This window comes from Macrobrachium rosenbergii, chromosome 25 (assembly GCF_040412425.1).
Source record: "Macrobrachium rosenbergii isolate ZJJX-2024 chromosome 25, ASM4041242v1, whole genome shotgun sequence".
Lineage (NCBI taxonomy): Eukaryota > Metazoa > Arthropoda > Malacostraca > Decapoda > Palaemonidae > Macrobrachium > Macrobrachium rosenbergii.
Window position 1 is genome coordinate 37,906,566 of NC_089765.1, and position 16,013 is coordinate 37,922,578.

The window sequence follows — 16,013 nt, forward strand, 5'->3', positions numbered from 1 at the left end:
AAGTTACTTAGGTTCCATGTGTAGCTGAGAAAATGATGAAAGGGAGGTGGAGATGGCATTGATATCTCTTTTGCACAACCCCCTAGAGAATATTACTCAGCATTGTCAGCTACAAACCTGTGAAAACCAGAAGAGTTGGAAAAGACAGACTACTTTGATATATGAAATATAAGAAGGGAGGCTAGATAAACCACATGAAAGACAGGAGTGGCAGGATTTCAAATAAGCCCTTTAAATCACACAGCACTGGAGACAATAATGATGATAACCTTAAAAATTCATTACACAAGCTGTGATATAGTGAAAAAGATAGCTACCTGAAACAAGGGATATTGACCTGATATGTGAGTTACTTTGCCAAATGTTCAATCTAATTTTACTAAAACCCAGTCTTACGAAGCAGTATGGCATCATCAAAATAAAAGGTAAGTATATTTCGGAGAAACAGACACAATATTGATAAACTTACAATTTCACACATAATAAAACCTTACAGTTCACTGTACTTACCTGTTCCCTGAAAATGAGACATAATAGTCTTTATCTTTATGGACTATGAATTTCGAATCATTGTAACCCCAGCCATTCCACTTCAAGAGTTCCTGTCTGCAATGAAAAGATTGATTAATAAATAAAAAAAAAGTATACACATATTTTGAAGACAATTTGTATTTTCATAGATATAAAAAGGTAACTCTCATACATACATACAGTCACTGAAGCTTGGTAACAAGGTGTAATTGGTGGTAGGTAAGTGAGTGGCTGGGTACTGCCAACTCTTCCGTTAGTAAATTTTCTTTGGCATCAAAGACTATACAGGGATGGTTGAGGTGGGATTATTATAGACTGATTTGTATATCCTAGGAAAAATCAAGCAGACACCAAAGTAAACACTGCCTTGCCTTTGGAGTACAGACTATGGGTTAGATGGGTTTGACAAAGGAGCAGAGTTTATTTCCCCAAGATCATTAAACTCACATATAAGCCCAACAATCTCTTGAAGAAACTTTTCCAACTCTGCCTGAAGAGGTTTTGAAGGACAGAAACCCTAACGTCCTAACAGATTCCTCAAAGCACAAGTTGGATCCTCCATAAACAGAGACTGACACATCATTCTACCCTGCCCAGTGCTCTCGGGACAGTTGACACAACTGATCGGACTTGGCAATATACTGAATACAGTAATGAGCTGAGATTGACTTGTAACTGCTCAAAATTGTGGTTCACATTCTTTTAGAATTCCATCTGATTGGCAAACACCAAACTAAACAAGAATATAGATGAACACTTGTCTGAGTTATTGTGCACTTAATCACTGGGATTCTTGGATAACCAGAAATACCCCAAGTACCTGTATGATCACACGCACACAACTTGCCACAATATCCAGCGGTATCATAATGCACCAACCTTTCACTTGTGAACCTTCTGCTTGTGTACTCATAATCTGAGGATCAAGCATACATATATTAGAAATTCTGAACAAACCAGGCAATGCCGAGGGTCCATGGAATCATGTGTATTTAAAATGTAAAACCACCCAGGAGCACTGAAATGCAACAATCTTTTGCATAATAGCCAGCAGTATTATTGAGAGGCATCCTGTTTTACATGAACCTTCTGTCTGCATGCACACGACTCAAGGATCATACACAGGCAGAGTCTGGAAGAGTCTAGGACAGTTGTTGTGTCTCAGTAGGATATGGGGAGACACTGGTTCACAAGCTGGCTCAAAGAACCTGTATCAACCCTAATTATAGCATATGTCCTACCAGCAGTCAAGTGAATGCATTGTCAACCCCCTAAGAAGGATGGCACTCCCTCGAAGTTCGATGGAATTTCTTGAGAGAGGCCTTCCAAGAACTCTTCCTCTTCTCACAGAAGGAAGAAGAGGCAGGAGACAAGGAGAAAGAGGAGAAAGAGTTCAACAATAAGAAGGAATAGGAAGGAGAGGGAAGTTGCATCAGAGGAGTTTGTTGAATTCCTCACCTGTCAGTTCTCCAGCAAAAACTGCCAACAAAGCATTACTGTATTAAGCAATGGCAAATCATAAACTCACATCACTGTCCCCATCAAAGTAGGCAAATCATAAACTCACATCACTGTCCCCATCAAAGAAATTGGCATAAATTTATTTTTCCTTTCCTCCATTGCAACTGAACTGCTCCACTGAAGTAGACCAGCCAGTGCAAGACCTACAATGCAGAACAAAACTGGTTATGCTAACATCAATATATAAAGTGGGTAAACACCCACTTATGTCTTTCATACCTTTCACTGTTGACCTTTCTTGTTCACATCGATGATAAAAGAGAAATACAATCACCACACATACAACTTAAAAAACAGGGGTCGATTACAGTGAGTGGTAATTCCTCTCTCTCACCCACCTACCTCCATTTAACTACCTTGCTATCAAGTTTCTGTTTTGTATTCCCATAGGAACAAAAGGGAATCACATGATTGGTTAATAATGAAAACAATTGACAAATCATTAATTATGGGCTAATTTTGTTATGAAGATAGTCTCTGGACAGCAAATCAGCCTGAACTGCAACTTGAAAAGTACAGTACTCCATAGTAAATATGTCACCATATGTAAACAAACAAATGGATATGATTTCTGAATCCTACAACCCTACAAATATCTCAATATACCAATAACTTGCAATGGCTATCACATAGATGAGAAGTGTTGCAATCACCAAGGCTGCAATATAAAAATGCTGCATGTTATCATGCATTGCTTCTGAGATAATACAGCTAAGCTAAACCTAACATTTTAACAGCTTTTAACATTATTTTGGTGCATTAAGCTTTGAAATCAGTTTCCTTTTTATTCCAGTTAAAGTTAAGTATATCTTAGTTTAACCATATCACTGAGCAGATTAACAGCTCTCGTAGGGCTGGCCCGAAAGATTAGATTTATTTTACGTGGCTAAGAACCAACTGGTTACCTAGCAACGGGACCTACAGCTTATTGTGGAATCCGAACCACATTATAGCCAGAAATGAATTTCTATCACCAGAAATAAATTCCTCTTATTCTTCACTGGCCGGTCGGAGATTTGAACTTGCAGCCAGCAGAGTGCTAGCTGAGAACAGAACCCACTCGCCCAACGAAGAACTTTTTTTTTTATTCCAGTAACAGTAAATAATAAGTATTACAATTAGACTAAGCCGCTATGATAGGATAATTGGAGACTCAAATATGAAGATGTAAGCCTATGTGACACAGTATAATTGGCTTTAATTCATCTGTCCACCAATGGGTGACGATGTGGCATGTGCAGCTTGTGACTGGCTGAAAATCAGCATTTCAGATATTGTTGGTTTAATATGATATATGTTCAAACTATTTCTTCACTAATATATCTGGATGTTTATATATCCAAGAACACTCACATCTTCTTATATATGAATCTTAAAAATGACAATTTTCATTGATAATACACCTATATAGCACTAGAAATACAAGCTTATATCAAACAGCCTACTGCCATCACACACAAATGAATGATGGGCTTTCAATAATTATATTTACCCCACTGGTATAGCCCAGGTTGCATGAAGACCTATAACCACAAACTGTTCAGATTACAAGATTTCCGATCATTCAAACTTTATTCTATGTACAACTTCATTGCATGATATATTAATAACCTTATTATGACAGCAAAGCTATGTCCACATCCGTAAACTGGAAAAATAACCTTTATGATGTTGACTGCTAGAACATGAAGCACTGACAAGTGAATGATAGGCCTATGCCACTGATTCTCCAGATATTTTTTACTGGCCTTCTTTTACCAAAATTACTTACTTACTTACTTACTGTAACCATTACTTATTTATTCTAATTAAGTGTCATTCCAATGCCTTACATCAAAAAAAAAGTATCTAGGCTGGCCTTTTATGCTGTATAGCCTATATATATCATCAACACACAAATGATGACAGGAACTCAATTTGTATGCACAAGAAAAAACGATGTAAATAAGCAAAGTATTCTGAAAAGACAACTGCAATATCACTGCCATGCATTACTGAAATTTCCTGCCTTCCAACCACGGTTGCAGTAGCTGTTCCTTTCACCTACCCTAGACAGCCTCATAGGCAACTAGGCCTATACTGTATGCCATTTTGAATATTATCCCTACTCATGTAACTTACATGCAAGGAATTATTAAAATACCTTCAATTCAAGACATTACTAAAATACCTTTAATTTGCACTCACACTTCCAGATGTCTTTTTATTTACCTACAATGCGATAAAACATAATCACTGAAAATCCATCATTCATTTGTGTTTGATCTACATAGACTACTTGATACGGTACAAGCTCGTCTTTTGTGTGCTTGCAGTTATATTATCGATATAAATCAGCATATTTATCAACTATGCAAGGTGTGAGGGTTCTTTGTATATATAAGCATTCAGATATAATACTGAAATGATAGTTTGCATCCTTATCACAGCAATCACGATACCCAAAAATCTTTGATTTCGGCCAATCACAAGCTGGCTAGCCTGTTCGTATTGCCACATCTACCCATAACCTAAGATAGAGAGTGGCAGATGGACTGAAATACTCTATACTGGTGTTCTGTTATCTGTCATGACCACACCTATAGACTAAAACACCAGATGGGGTAGTATTAGGCTATTTTACTAGGCTATACTGTACAGTAACACCAAATTTCAATATTGGAGTTTTTATGCTGTGCTCTGTCTCCTTGATAACACTAAAACTTTACCAACATGCCTAACCTGTCAGAAATATACATGGTTCGTGTGTTCTTCAAGAAATTATTGTATAATTGTTTACATTTTAAGGTGTATCTGTCCTAAGCTTGGCCAGGATGGTATTATTTTACAATAGTTCCAACTCATTCTATAATAATTATAGTATTATAGATGCAATTTGCATAAAAATAATTAAACTTTGCCTCTGAACACTTTTTGGGGAAATTCACCATATCCAAGATATGAATGTTTATATATACAATCCCCATCCTCGAAAAATTTCTAAGTGTTATGTTTACTTTAACACAGACACAGTTTGTGCTCTGATGCGAGTTTGTTTTTCTTTAGAACTGCATTGTGGTTCTGATGTGAATTTTTTCCCCCTTAAAATTGCATTGTAGGTAGTTACGTGTTATGTCTAAGAGTAACGTGACCTGGTGAAAATCTTACAGGCGTCAGACATTTTCGCTTGTTATTTGGCTCAAGTCTGTCATAGAGTGAGGCTAAGTCCAGTCTGTGTTTGTCTTGTAACTTTGATTATTTTCGCTTAATTCAAGATTTCTTTGAAAATGAAACACAATGCACTGATTTTTTAAGATAACACGGAGTGTTACCTGCAGCAGTACAGTGTTTGAAGTATAATAAGCCGTGTAAATTTAGAAAGGATAAAAACGTTGGCGTTGTACCGGCTATGTTTCAGACAAAAGACGTAAAAATAGAAAATATTGTAACTTTACTGTAAGTGATCGGATATGCACATTTTTAGATAAAGTTAAACTGCCGTTATGGAAATTGTTGATTTTTCTTTGCCAGTTTTTGAGTCAATTTTGGAAACATCGCCCTACTGTATTGTTAAGTATTTGAATAGTTCATCAAAGGCCAGTATTAATTGGAGAAGTTTTTGTAGTGAGGTGACTCAGTTTTGGTACAATAATCAGGAGCCCATTGGTGATGTTGATGTTAAAGTGGAAATAGATGAAACTCTAATGACTTATAGTAAATACCATAAAGGTCACCCTCTTACTCAGTATTGGTTGTTTGGTGGTATTGATAGAAGATCAAAAAAATTCTTTGCTGAGGCATTAATTGATCCTGGTGCTGACAATCGCAAAGGTGAAACTTTAATTCCTTTAATTAATCATTACATTAAACCAGGCTCTATTATTTATAGCGATTCATGGTGTGGTTATAGTAAAATCAGTGAGAGTGGATACACTCATTTTCAAGTTAACCACACAGAAAATTTTGTTGATCCCAATAATCCTAACATTCACACACAAAATACTGAACGATTGTGGCGAGATATTAAGGAATGGATTAGAAGGCCTGGTATAAAAATGGGTTTTTGAAACAATATCTTGCTAGGTATTTATTTATCAAGCACTACCAACGTTCAGTTTCACACTAATTTTTATTTGAAGCTGCTAAATTATATCCACCTTTAAGTGACACTCAGCCACCATCACCACCTAGGGAATCATTTTCTGATGACGACGACGATGACACTGTCGATGAGCCACAACCATCTTGTTCTAGATATAACCCATGAAAATGTTTGTGTCCATCCAATTACGGTAAATTTCCAATTGTTTTTAAAATAATATTGTAACATGATTTACCTCCTGTAGCCCCTGTGGCTAGCGCATGCAGCGCAACATTACCTCTTGCCAGTACATACGAGCTTGCCAAGAATCTTTATAAATGTGGATAAGGCGCAAAACGCCATTCTGCCACCCCCTTGCGGTTAAGGGATGTTAGGCTACATTACACTAGCCTACGTTGCCTGATTATGGCTTGCTAGGTATGCTATGATTTACCTCATTTTATTCATTAATTCAAATGCTGTTTTGTGTCGATGGTGATTTACCCCACCCAAAACCCCATATTCCCAAAGGGTCCCCAACCTTGTTGGATGTAGTAGGGGTGTGTAGGCTAGTAACTCAAAAACAACTCATTTCCCTGATGTATTACTATTATAATCATTAAGAACACATTAAATCACACATGAAAATACATAATTACTTTAGAAAAATGGAGTTGGAACTGTTGTAAAAATTTACCGCTCGGGCATTCCTAACGTGATTCTACCTCCTATGCTAGGTGCAGCCTAAGCCTAACCAAAGCCTGCCTTGCAAAATAGCAAGCGGAAGAATGATTAACATAATAAAACATATTAAATAACATATATTACCGTTTCCTCGGCACAGTAGGGGCGGTGATGTAACCAAAGCCTACATTGCAAAATAGCAAGCGGAAGAATGATTAACATAGTAAAACATATTAAATAACATATATTACCGTTTCCTCGGCACAGTAGGGGCGGTGACATCAGTCTTAGCTGTTTCGTCCGAACCAGAGGCTCGCCAAGATGCAGGTTGGAGGCATATCTCGCTTCTACTCAACCCAGGCCCTGAGGACTTTTCCAACTCGGTTCCCTTCTCCTCTCGACTAGAACTTGCGGAAAATGTGCCACATTGAAATTGTCCGGAAGAACTATCACATTTACGGTTCGATAAATGCCGCTGAATTACCGAGAGACGATCACGAGCAGACGATGCCATCGTTGTTGTTGTGCCACTGTTTGTTATCGTTCGTGAGTCCAAGTGTGTTCTTTATGACAATTCAGTCAATGATAAGCGTCACCTCGTATCTTTTGTGTAAGTTAGAAGTTTTCAAGTAATAATTTGTATAATTACAATAATTAAATAAGCAAACAACGATAATCATTTCAACATTTATTTACCTCAATTTATACTTTAAGTACCAAACGATCCTAACGCATACTTTACAATTATCGATCATACGATCACTATAACAGTCTTAACTGCTTTCTTTATTAGGTTACTTGTGAACTGTTAAGTGCAAAATTCATAAGATTTGGAACACAGTTACAGCGTGTAACAATTTTTGTTTTGAATGCCTTTGTTATTTCAGTGCATCTTAGACAGAAATTTAATAGTTGGAAGAGTTCCATGACAATTGTTGATAATATTCATCGTTTTATCGATCAGATTTTTTTCTGAGAGCATTATGAGTCAAAATTTAGGCCCGCATAACGCATAGCATGCGAATAATGTGTTAAATGCTTGATGGTATTACAACTGGTAAGCCACTCCTACATCCGTTTCATACCGCCTCACTTACGTTCCTTGCGAAACTAAACCTAATGGTAATTTTTTGGAATATAATTGTTAAAGTATCAAAACTTTTATAATATTTTATTCTACCACATAAATTTATAAATTACTAAACGACATACAGTCACATATATTTAGCACTAATAAATAGCTGTACGTAAAGAACAATCTCATTGCGTAAGGCTGAACAAAGGGCGCAAGAAAATGTGCTATAGTGTGATATACAGCATCTTTACTAATACAGATTCAAAATTATGTTCGAGGTCTTAGGTTAGGACACTGAGAAATAACTCCACGAAAGGCTGTGCAGTTCTGTGTTCTCTTTCCTCTTTTTTCGTGCCTTAATAAGATTAAGCATGAGCATGAATCAGGTAAAATACAATCATTAAAGAAGTCTTTAGCGGGAAACTAAAAACTTAGTATGGATGTAACTCTCGTTGGATAAATGTGGGTATTCCATACTTTTCGGTAATTTACTGACCTTTGACTTTGACAGAATCTAGGACAGTGGTAAACAATCGACATAAGCACAAGTTATTGGTTTTCCCACTTTCGTTTTGTTTTTATGTGCGTCTATATCTGCAATCACCAATTTCCACCAAAATCTTCCAATAGCATTTTCCGTAATGATTCTGAAAAAATTGGTAGTTATTTTATCTCATCGAACCTGATTAGGGCTAAACACCGTACTTAAGGTAAAATCGATATCTTCATGAAAAATTTTAGTCTTCCACGATAAGAGATCGACACTCGAATGATAAGACTTTGGAACCTAGGAGAATATTGTCTGATGCAGTGTGGTAACAAGATTTACACACTCACAAATTGCGTCAAAGGCCAAGAGTCTCTATGCAGACTAATAATCGCCACGTGTGAACCGCGTGTGTACGAGCAAAGGTCAGTGATGTACTGGTACAAAGCTGCATATATAAAACAGAGCAATGGCTCTTACTATGAACATTTTCCAACCCTTTCAGCCCTATAATTACCAACCCACTTAACAGTGAACGCATTATTCAAGACGTCCGAGTGACTCCAGCTGGCATACCAGACTTGCCTAATGCACATGTTAGTTACCGCATTGTTCATAAATGTGTTGCATCTTCTGTGTACCTACCTATATTTTATCTTTATTTTGCATAGCTGATGTTAGGCCTATGCCCATACCTCAAAAGAGAGGCGTGACGGACATTTGTATTCGACTCCTCTTTATTCTTGGGCATTGCTTCGTTGTATAACTACTGTTTGTATATTATTTTCAGCGTCTTTTCTTGTTATTCACCAAATTTTCGTCTTTTGCTCGTCCCCACATAGAGAATGTTGTACAGGGCCACAAAGTCAACCGTGAAAAAAAAAAGACTTGCACTGAATAGGGCAGAAGAGATGCCTCGGCACTCACGCAAGATAAATTTCTTTGTATCTGCATCTTTAATTGCAGAATTAGTCTCAGTCAATTAACATCGTCCGTTTTTTAACGCCATGTCTGACGCAAACTTTCGGTACCAAGTACGTGTATTTGAGGGAATCACGAAGACTGTAAGTGAGATAATGAGACGTACTGAGAATCGAGTAACGGCCTAATAGCCTTGTTAAGCTGCCAACAAAAGAAGTGAAATGGCTCGGTTCAAAATCCACCGGAAATAATGTTCCAGAAAGGCTTGGAAAGGAAGTTTGTATCTCCATTCCATCCAGAAAGATGAGATCAAAGGGCTTCATTGTTTAATAAATTCCACCGCTTTTCTTAACAAGCATCTTCTCCACAGCACAAATGACACAATAAAGTCGACTTTCCTATTTTTATATGATAAGACTTTTCTTTTTCTAATTATTAGCAGTGCAGCCTTTTTACATGAAAATTGAAAAGTATTGTGCGCAGAATTTTATTTGCATAAATCTGCACATACACCAAGTCTCGATTCTTATGAAAAAAAAAGGCTTCTCGTGAAACAATTTTTATTAAAAAAAAATACAGGCATTGTAGATCACTCTTCAAAAAATGTACGGTGTTTAAGGGTTTCTATAATGAAACTGTTCCATGAATACGAATGAGAATCATTCATGAACAAGAATATAACGATAGGAGATACTCATATAATACATTAAAAATATGTACGTGCAGTGGATGATATAATCAAAGAGCGGTCCGTTGAAGAAAACTAGAATATGTTGACTTACCATCCTTAGCGAATACTCAGACACAGACGACTTCACATACGGAAAAGAGTCTTTCATAAAGAAGTTGAAAAATATAATATTATAACCTCTCATCTTCTGTAAATGCTCAAAGACCCACGGATGAACTGAACTGAAATGATCCAGACAGGGAAGCACTTCGGTCTACCTGGCTCATCCGAGCTACCCATTTAATTTAAGCGTCTTCTCTTGGCAGCCGATGCCGATTTGACTATCCGTACTGTCGCTCTGCAACACAGATAAAGGTATCAGATGTTTAATGCCGGATTGTTAATTACTACTACAAAGCCAAAACAAGGAAGGTGCGTTTTGCTTCGTGAATTATAATGATTATTATACTTTAGCACTCAGACAGGTGGTTTGGTTGTGCTTACTGAACAAGCGCATGCAAACCTATGTTCAAGGGGTTTGTGTAAATTTTTGATGACGAACTTAGTTCTCCATATGCATTCTGGTTGTCTGCGTGGATAATGTTAAACGGATTTTAAAAGAGAGATCATGTTACTTAACAATGAAATACAAAACACTTGCAGTGAAAATTGCCCCCAAATTTATACTTTCATTTTGATATTTTGCATGGAAACTGTTCATTCACACCATATGCAAGCACTACTATGCACGCACGTACCCACACATACATACATACATACATACATACATACATACATACATACATACATACATACATACATAAAGACAAAATCCACAAAGGAAAGAAAAACAGTGGAGTGTTGCAAGGCCTTTCGACTTATAGTCCTTTACTTAGCAGACTGAAGAAATATAAAAATAATGTCATATATTTTCGTGATTCATTTATACACACACACACACATATAAACCGTATATATAATATTTATGATGTATAATCTTCAGTAATGAATATGCCTCAGCTAACATTAACTACTAAATCCTATTTAGTCGCTCAATTAATTAATTTTTTCTAGGCATTTAAACAGTAAAGGGAAAATACGAAAAAGAACACCATATTTACTTGCAGACTTTCAGTACTTTGTAAATGGATACAGATATGAGTGCACCAGAAGTACAGTATAACTGTAAGGGGGAGGCAACAATTATAACTTGTATTATTTTGAATTTCACGAAAGTAACGCAGAGAAATAAAAAAAAAAAACAGACAACCGAACGAACGCAAGATGGCTGGATGGACGGTATTTACGTCCAAAGCACAGGAAAGATGAACAGTGGAATGCGTAAGGCTTAAAATGAAATTAAAACAAATGATATGCTATTGCATAAGCCGACAAGACTGATGAAAGAATTTACAGTTTAATGAGATGAAAACTGAATAAAGACTTAGAAATATTAAAATCTGAGGAAGAAAGGATTTAAAAAGACCATTGTAACTCCGATACTCACGGTAAGGTGGAAGGTACGATTGAGCGGTCGCCGCTACGGTCTCTGTGACGACTTGGGTGATCTCCACGGTCGAGGTGCTGTAGACCGGCACCTCTTCTGTGACTACGGACGTCTCCACCTCCGTCACGGTGGCGGAGACTGTTGCAGTCTCCGTAACGGAAATGGACTGAGTTTCTGTCTGTTGAGGGAAAGAAGAAACCAAGGTTATATATATATATATATATATATATATATATATATATATATATATATATATATATATATATATATATATATATATATATATATATATATATATATATATATATGCTTAAAAATCACAGTAGATGCACATGACTTCAGTGTATAAGCGAATCCCACAAGAAGATGACAGGCAGAAGTTCAGTACCAAGCGCTTTCACGTTTCTTAACGTGTCGTTTGTGCCCAGACGATGCGTTATTAATAAACATGAAAGCGCTTGGTACTGAACTTCTGCCTGTCATTTGCCTGTGGATTCGCTTATATATATATATATATATATATATATATATATATATATATATATATATATATATGTACGTATGAATGAGTGCATATATATATATATATATATATATATATATATATATATATATATATATATATATATATATATATATATATATATATATATATATATATATATATATATATATCACATCACAACAGGTGAAAAATTAAGAGATTGGGTGTGTAGGTCCTGATCAGGTTAGGCTTTATTTCTAAGTCATTAACGAAGGCCCTTCATTAATGACTTGGGAATAATGTCGAAACCGATCAGAATCTACACCCTGTCTCTTATTTTTACGCCCGTGGTGATGTGTGATAAAAAAATAACGTGTTAATGTGATGTGATTATAACCAAACTATATATATAAAAATAATTTATATATACATATATATATATATAAATATATATATATATATATATATATATATATATATATATATATATATATATATATATATATATATATATATATATATATATATATATATATATATATATATATATATATATAATGTATATTGATGTCAAAATTAAAAACATCATCAGATAAAAGAAGGAAATCTGACTAATGTTAACTTACTTTGAAGAAATGAGAGTAACTTGCTACCTTGAGTTATGCTAACGTTTTCCCTAAGTTAACAGACAATTATGACATAGTGATTATTGGGTTAGGTGTATTTTCCGTTGGATTTGCAATTCATATGGAGTTTATAGTTAGGGTATTAGTCTCTCTCTCTTTCTCTCTACATACACACACATACTGCATATACATACATACATAATTTATATATGTATATATACATATATAGTATATATATATATGTATATGTAGATGTGTATGTATATATATATATATATATATATATATATATATATATATATATATATATATATATATATATATATATATATATATATATATATATATATATATATATATATACTAACTGTTTCCTTACAAGGAACGACTTCAGTGTAAAGCAGACCAAGTGCTTACCACGTACACTCTTTGACAGAAGAATCAAGAATGGTCCTCATTTGCAGTGAACTTCCACAACAGCAGACTTCATACCCCTTCACTGAAGCCCTATCAGCATTATATCGATCCCTCATACGTAATATATACACCATATAACTTTGACGGCATATTAAAGTTTTTCCCCTGTTACACCATGCAGTCAGCGCTGTCACGAGCTGTTTTCCATTTTTTCCCCAATCACTCTTATATTGTATACTCTTTTCACCATCAGATCATTCTCCACTCTTTTTAGAGACTATGCCACCAAGGAACACACTATGCTTACCTTTTTACCATATATTTGTCGTATCTCAACATTTCTCACCCGTTCAGACTTTCAAACCCCAAGTACTGTTCATTTCACAATTTTAGACTTTCATACCCCAAGTAGTGTTCATCTCACAAGTTTTAGACATTTTCTCTAGTTTCTTCGGCTTCATTTTCACCAATTAACATAATCATCTGTGAATATGGGCCATTCTACATCTCACAGTCAACCATTTTCCCATCTTACTAATTCACACCTACGCTGTCGTTTTCCTGGCTTCTCTAATCACCCAGTAATGACATTAAATAAAATAAAAATGGGGAAATAAGATATCCTTGCCTGAGAACCCTTTTTACACTAAACCAGTCACTTCCATTTTAAAGTATGCTGTGCTTTCATCGTAACCACTTTTCACTGCTTGCAATAGACTCCCTCTATACCTTATATTCCCAGTACCATACACAAACACACATACACACACATGTATATAAATATATAAATATATATATATATATATATATATATATATATATATATATATATATATATATATATATATATATATATATATATATATATTAGTATTTGCCACTTGGTCTCAGCTAAATGAAAGCAAATAAAGTTGCCCATCCCATCAGCCTCAGCACTGAAGATCTATCTATCTATCTACCTATCTATCAAATGTTAAACTATTGCCTACCTCAGTTTCCGTGGAAATAACGGTCTCAGTGACAGAACTGGTGACTTCAACAACCGTAGGAACAATTTCGGTCTGAGTTTCGGTCTCTGTAACAACTTCGGTCAAAGTAGTCGGAACTACTTCGGTCTCCGTGACCGAAACGGTCTCGGAAACGGTGGTGGGTTCGATGACGGTAGTCGAGACCACTTCGGTCTCAGTGACCGAAACGGTCTCGGAAATGGTGGTAGGCTCAATGACGGTAGTCGAGACCACTTCAGTCTCCGTGACTGAAACGGTCTCAGAAATGGTGGTGGGCTCAATGACGGTAGTAGAGACTACTTCGGTCTCAGTGACCGAAACGGTCTCCGAAATGGTGGTGGGCTCGATGACCGTAGTCGATACGGTCTCGACGACCGTTGCAACTTCAGTCTCAGTGACCGAGACGGTCTCGGAGATGGTAGTGGGCTCGATGACGGTCGTCGGCACGGTCTCGACGACCGTCGCAGTCTCGGTCTGCGTCTCGGTCACGGAGACCGACTCGACTACGGTCGTCGAGGCAACCTCGGTGACGGTCTCGGAAACGGTCTCCGTGACCTCGGTCGTTTCGATGACGGTCGTGGGAACGGTCGTGAGGTCGGTGACCGTATCGGTCTCGACGACCGTCTGCGTTTTGATTTGGGGGACGGTCGTCACTTCGGTCTTGACGACGGTTTGGGTGTGGTAGCCCATGTTGGTCTCGGTCACGACCTCGGTCTCGGTGATGGTGCTGTAGATGAAGGCTGTCGGGCAAATCTAGAAAAGTGAGACTAATTAATATTGGAAAACGAAAGAATAAAAATAAGAAAACTAAGTAGAACACTACAAAGAAGAATGCAGTTGACAATAAGATATATAAATTAATATTTAAAAAAGGAAAAGAATAATAACTTTGCATAAACATGGAAATGACTGATTAAAACACTGAACTGGCATTAGAGTTACAATGGTCTTGAAAAATATTTGGTTAAAACTATAATGTAAACTGGTGAAACAAAGAAAGCTATGTTCCTTATTTAAAATCAAATGATTTAGAATGTTAACACACACACACACACATATATATAATATATATATATATATATATATATATATATATATATATATATATATATATATACTGTATATATATATATATATATATATATATATAAGAGGCACCTACCACTCTTTTAGGGTGAGGCGGAACGGGGTATCCCTTTGAAGGCTGTAACTGTCTCAGGAAGCCTCCCAAAGACGGGGTAACCAACAGAGCCGCGACGATACAGCGAAGACTGGAACTACAAATGATCTGTCAGAATCTGAATGAGTTTCAGTCTTATTTTCAATTTTGATCCCTTACTTCGAGAGGAAACCTATTCAGTATTTGGCAGTGGTACGCGCGCGCACGTACACATTTATATTGTGTGTATGTTTGCGTATGTATGTGCATGTATACATAATCAACATGATTAAGCTGTGTATGTATAATTTTCTAGATTGTTTATAGGATGATGACCTTACTTGCTTCATGAAAGTGTACGGTACGTACCATTTAGGAATCTGGTTACACGTGAACTTGCAAGGCATTAGGTAAGATTTTGATAAGATTTTAAGGGAAAAAATTGCTCAATTTAACAATTCCTTACGCAAAACTTCCTTCCAAACAGAAGCCTTGCATTTCTCGGAGTATGCCTTGAAAAGATTTAAATGATGCATATAAAAATCAAGCAAACTTTGCATGTTTACGTTTCCTCACACTTGACTCGCCACTTACTTCATCTTCTTCCCTTTGGACGTTGACAGAAAGAAGAACCAAACAAAACTACCATAAGTTTCCAGTCAGTCCCGCGTTATATACCTGAGTCCCATCTGTTGTTACTATGGTCGGGCTTGCTTCTGGTACTGTAATAATTATGCAACGAGACAAAAAAGAAATGATTGCGTGAAAGGATTTGTCCTCTTAAAACCAGCACGAGCGCTCCCGAAAGTGGATCTTCAGGCCACGGTGCATAAAGACCAATTTACGGTCATTATAATGCAAGTA

The 16,013-nt window shown here is 36.3% G+C and overlaps 2 protein-coding genes across 3 annotated transcripts in view; both read right to left on the minus strand.

Annotated features, from left to right (window-relative positions):
- Positions 1 to 9,279, minus strand: part of ADPS (alkyldihydroxyacetonephosphate synthase) — a 94,199-nt gene extending 84,920 nt beyond the window's left edge. Inside the window, exons 1-2 of one of the 2 annotated variants that reach the window (XM_067127383.1) lie at positions 7,048 to 9,279; positions 511 to 606 (exon numbers count right to left, since the gene is read on the minus strand). In XM_067127383.1, the coding sequence (XP_066983484.1) occupies positions 511 to 606; positions 7,048 to 7,310 (359 nt within the window). In that variant the 5' untranslated portion in view covers positions 7,311 to 9,279. The remainder of the gene's footprint in view (positions 1 to 510; positions 607 to 7,047) is intronic. The other variant, XM_067127381.1, reaches the window with a different exon arrangement.
- A 549-nt stretch (positions 9,280 to 9,828) lies between these two features.
- On the minus strand, positions 9,829 to 15,776 carry LOC136852148 (uncharacterized). Its single transcript, XM_067126594.1, has 5 exons — positions 15,744 to 15,776; positions 15,153 to 15,267; positions 13,973 to 14,743; positions 11,457 to 11,634; positions 9,829 to 10,307 (listed from the first exon to the last, which is right to left on the minus strand). Exons 1-5 carry the CDS (start codon positions 15,746 to 15,748, stop codon positions 10,291 to 10,293), a joined length of 1,086 nt encoding a protein of 361 aa, XP_066982695.1. The 5' UTR covers positions 15,749 to 15,776; the 3' UTR covers positions 9,829 to 10,290.
- Positions 15,777 to 16,013: the final 237 nt, after the last annotated feature.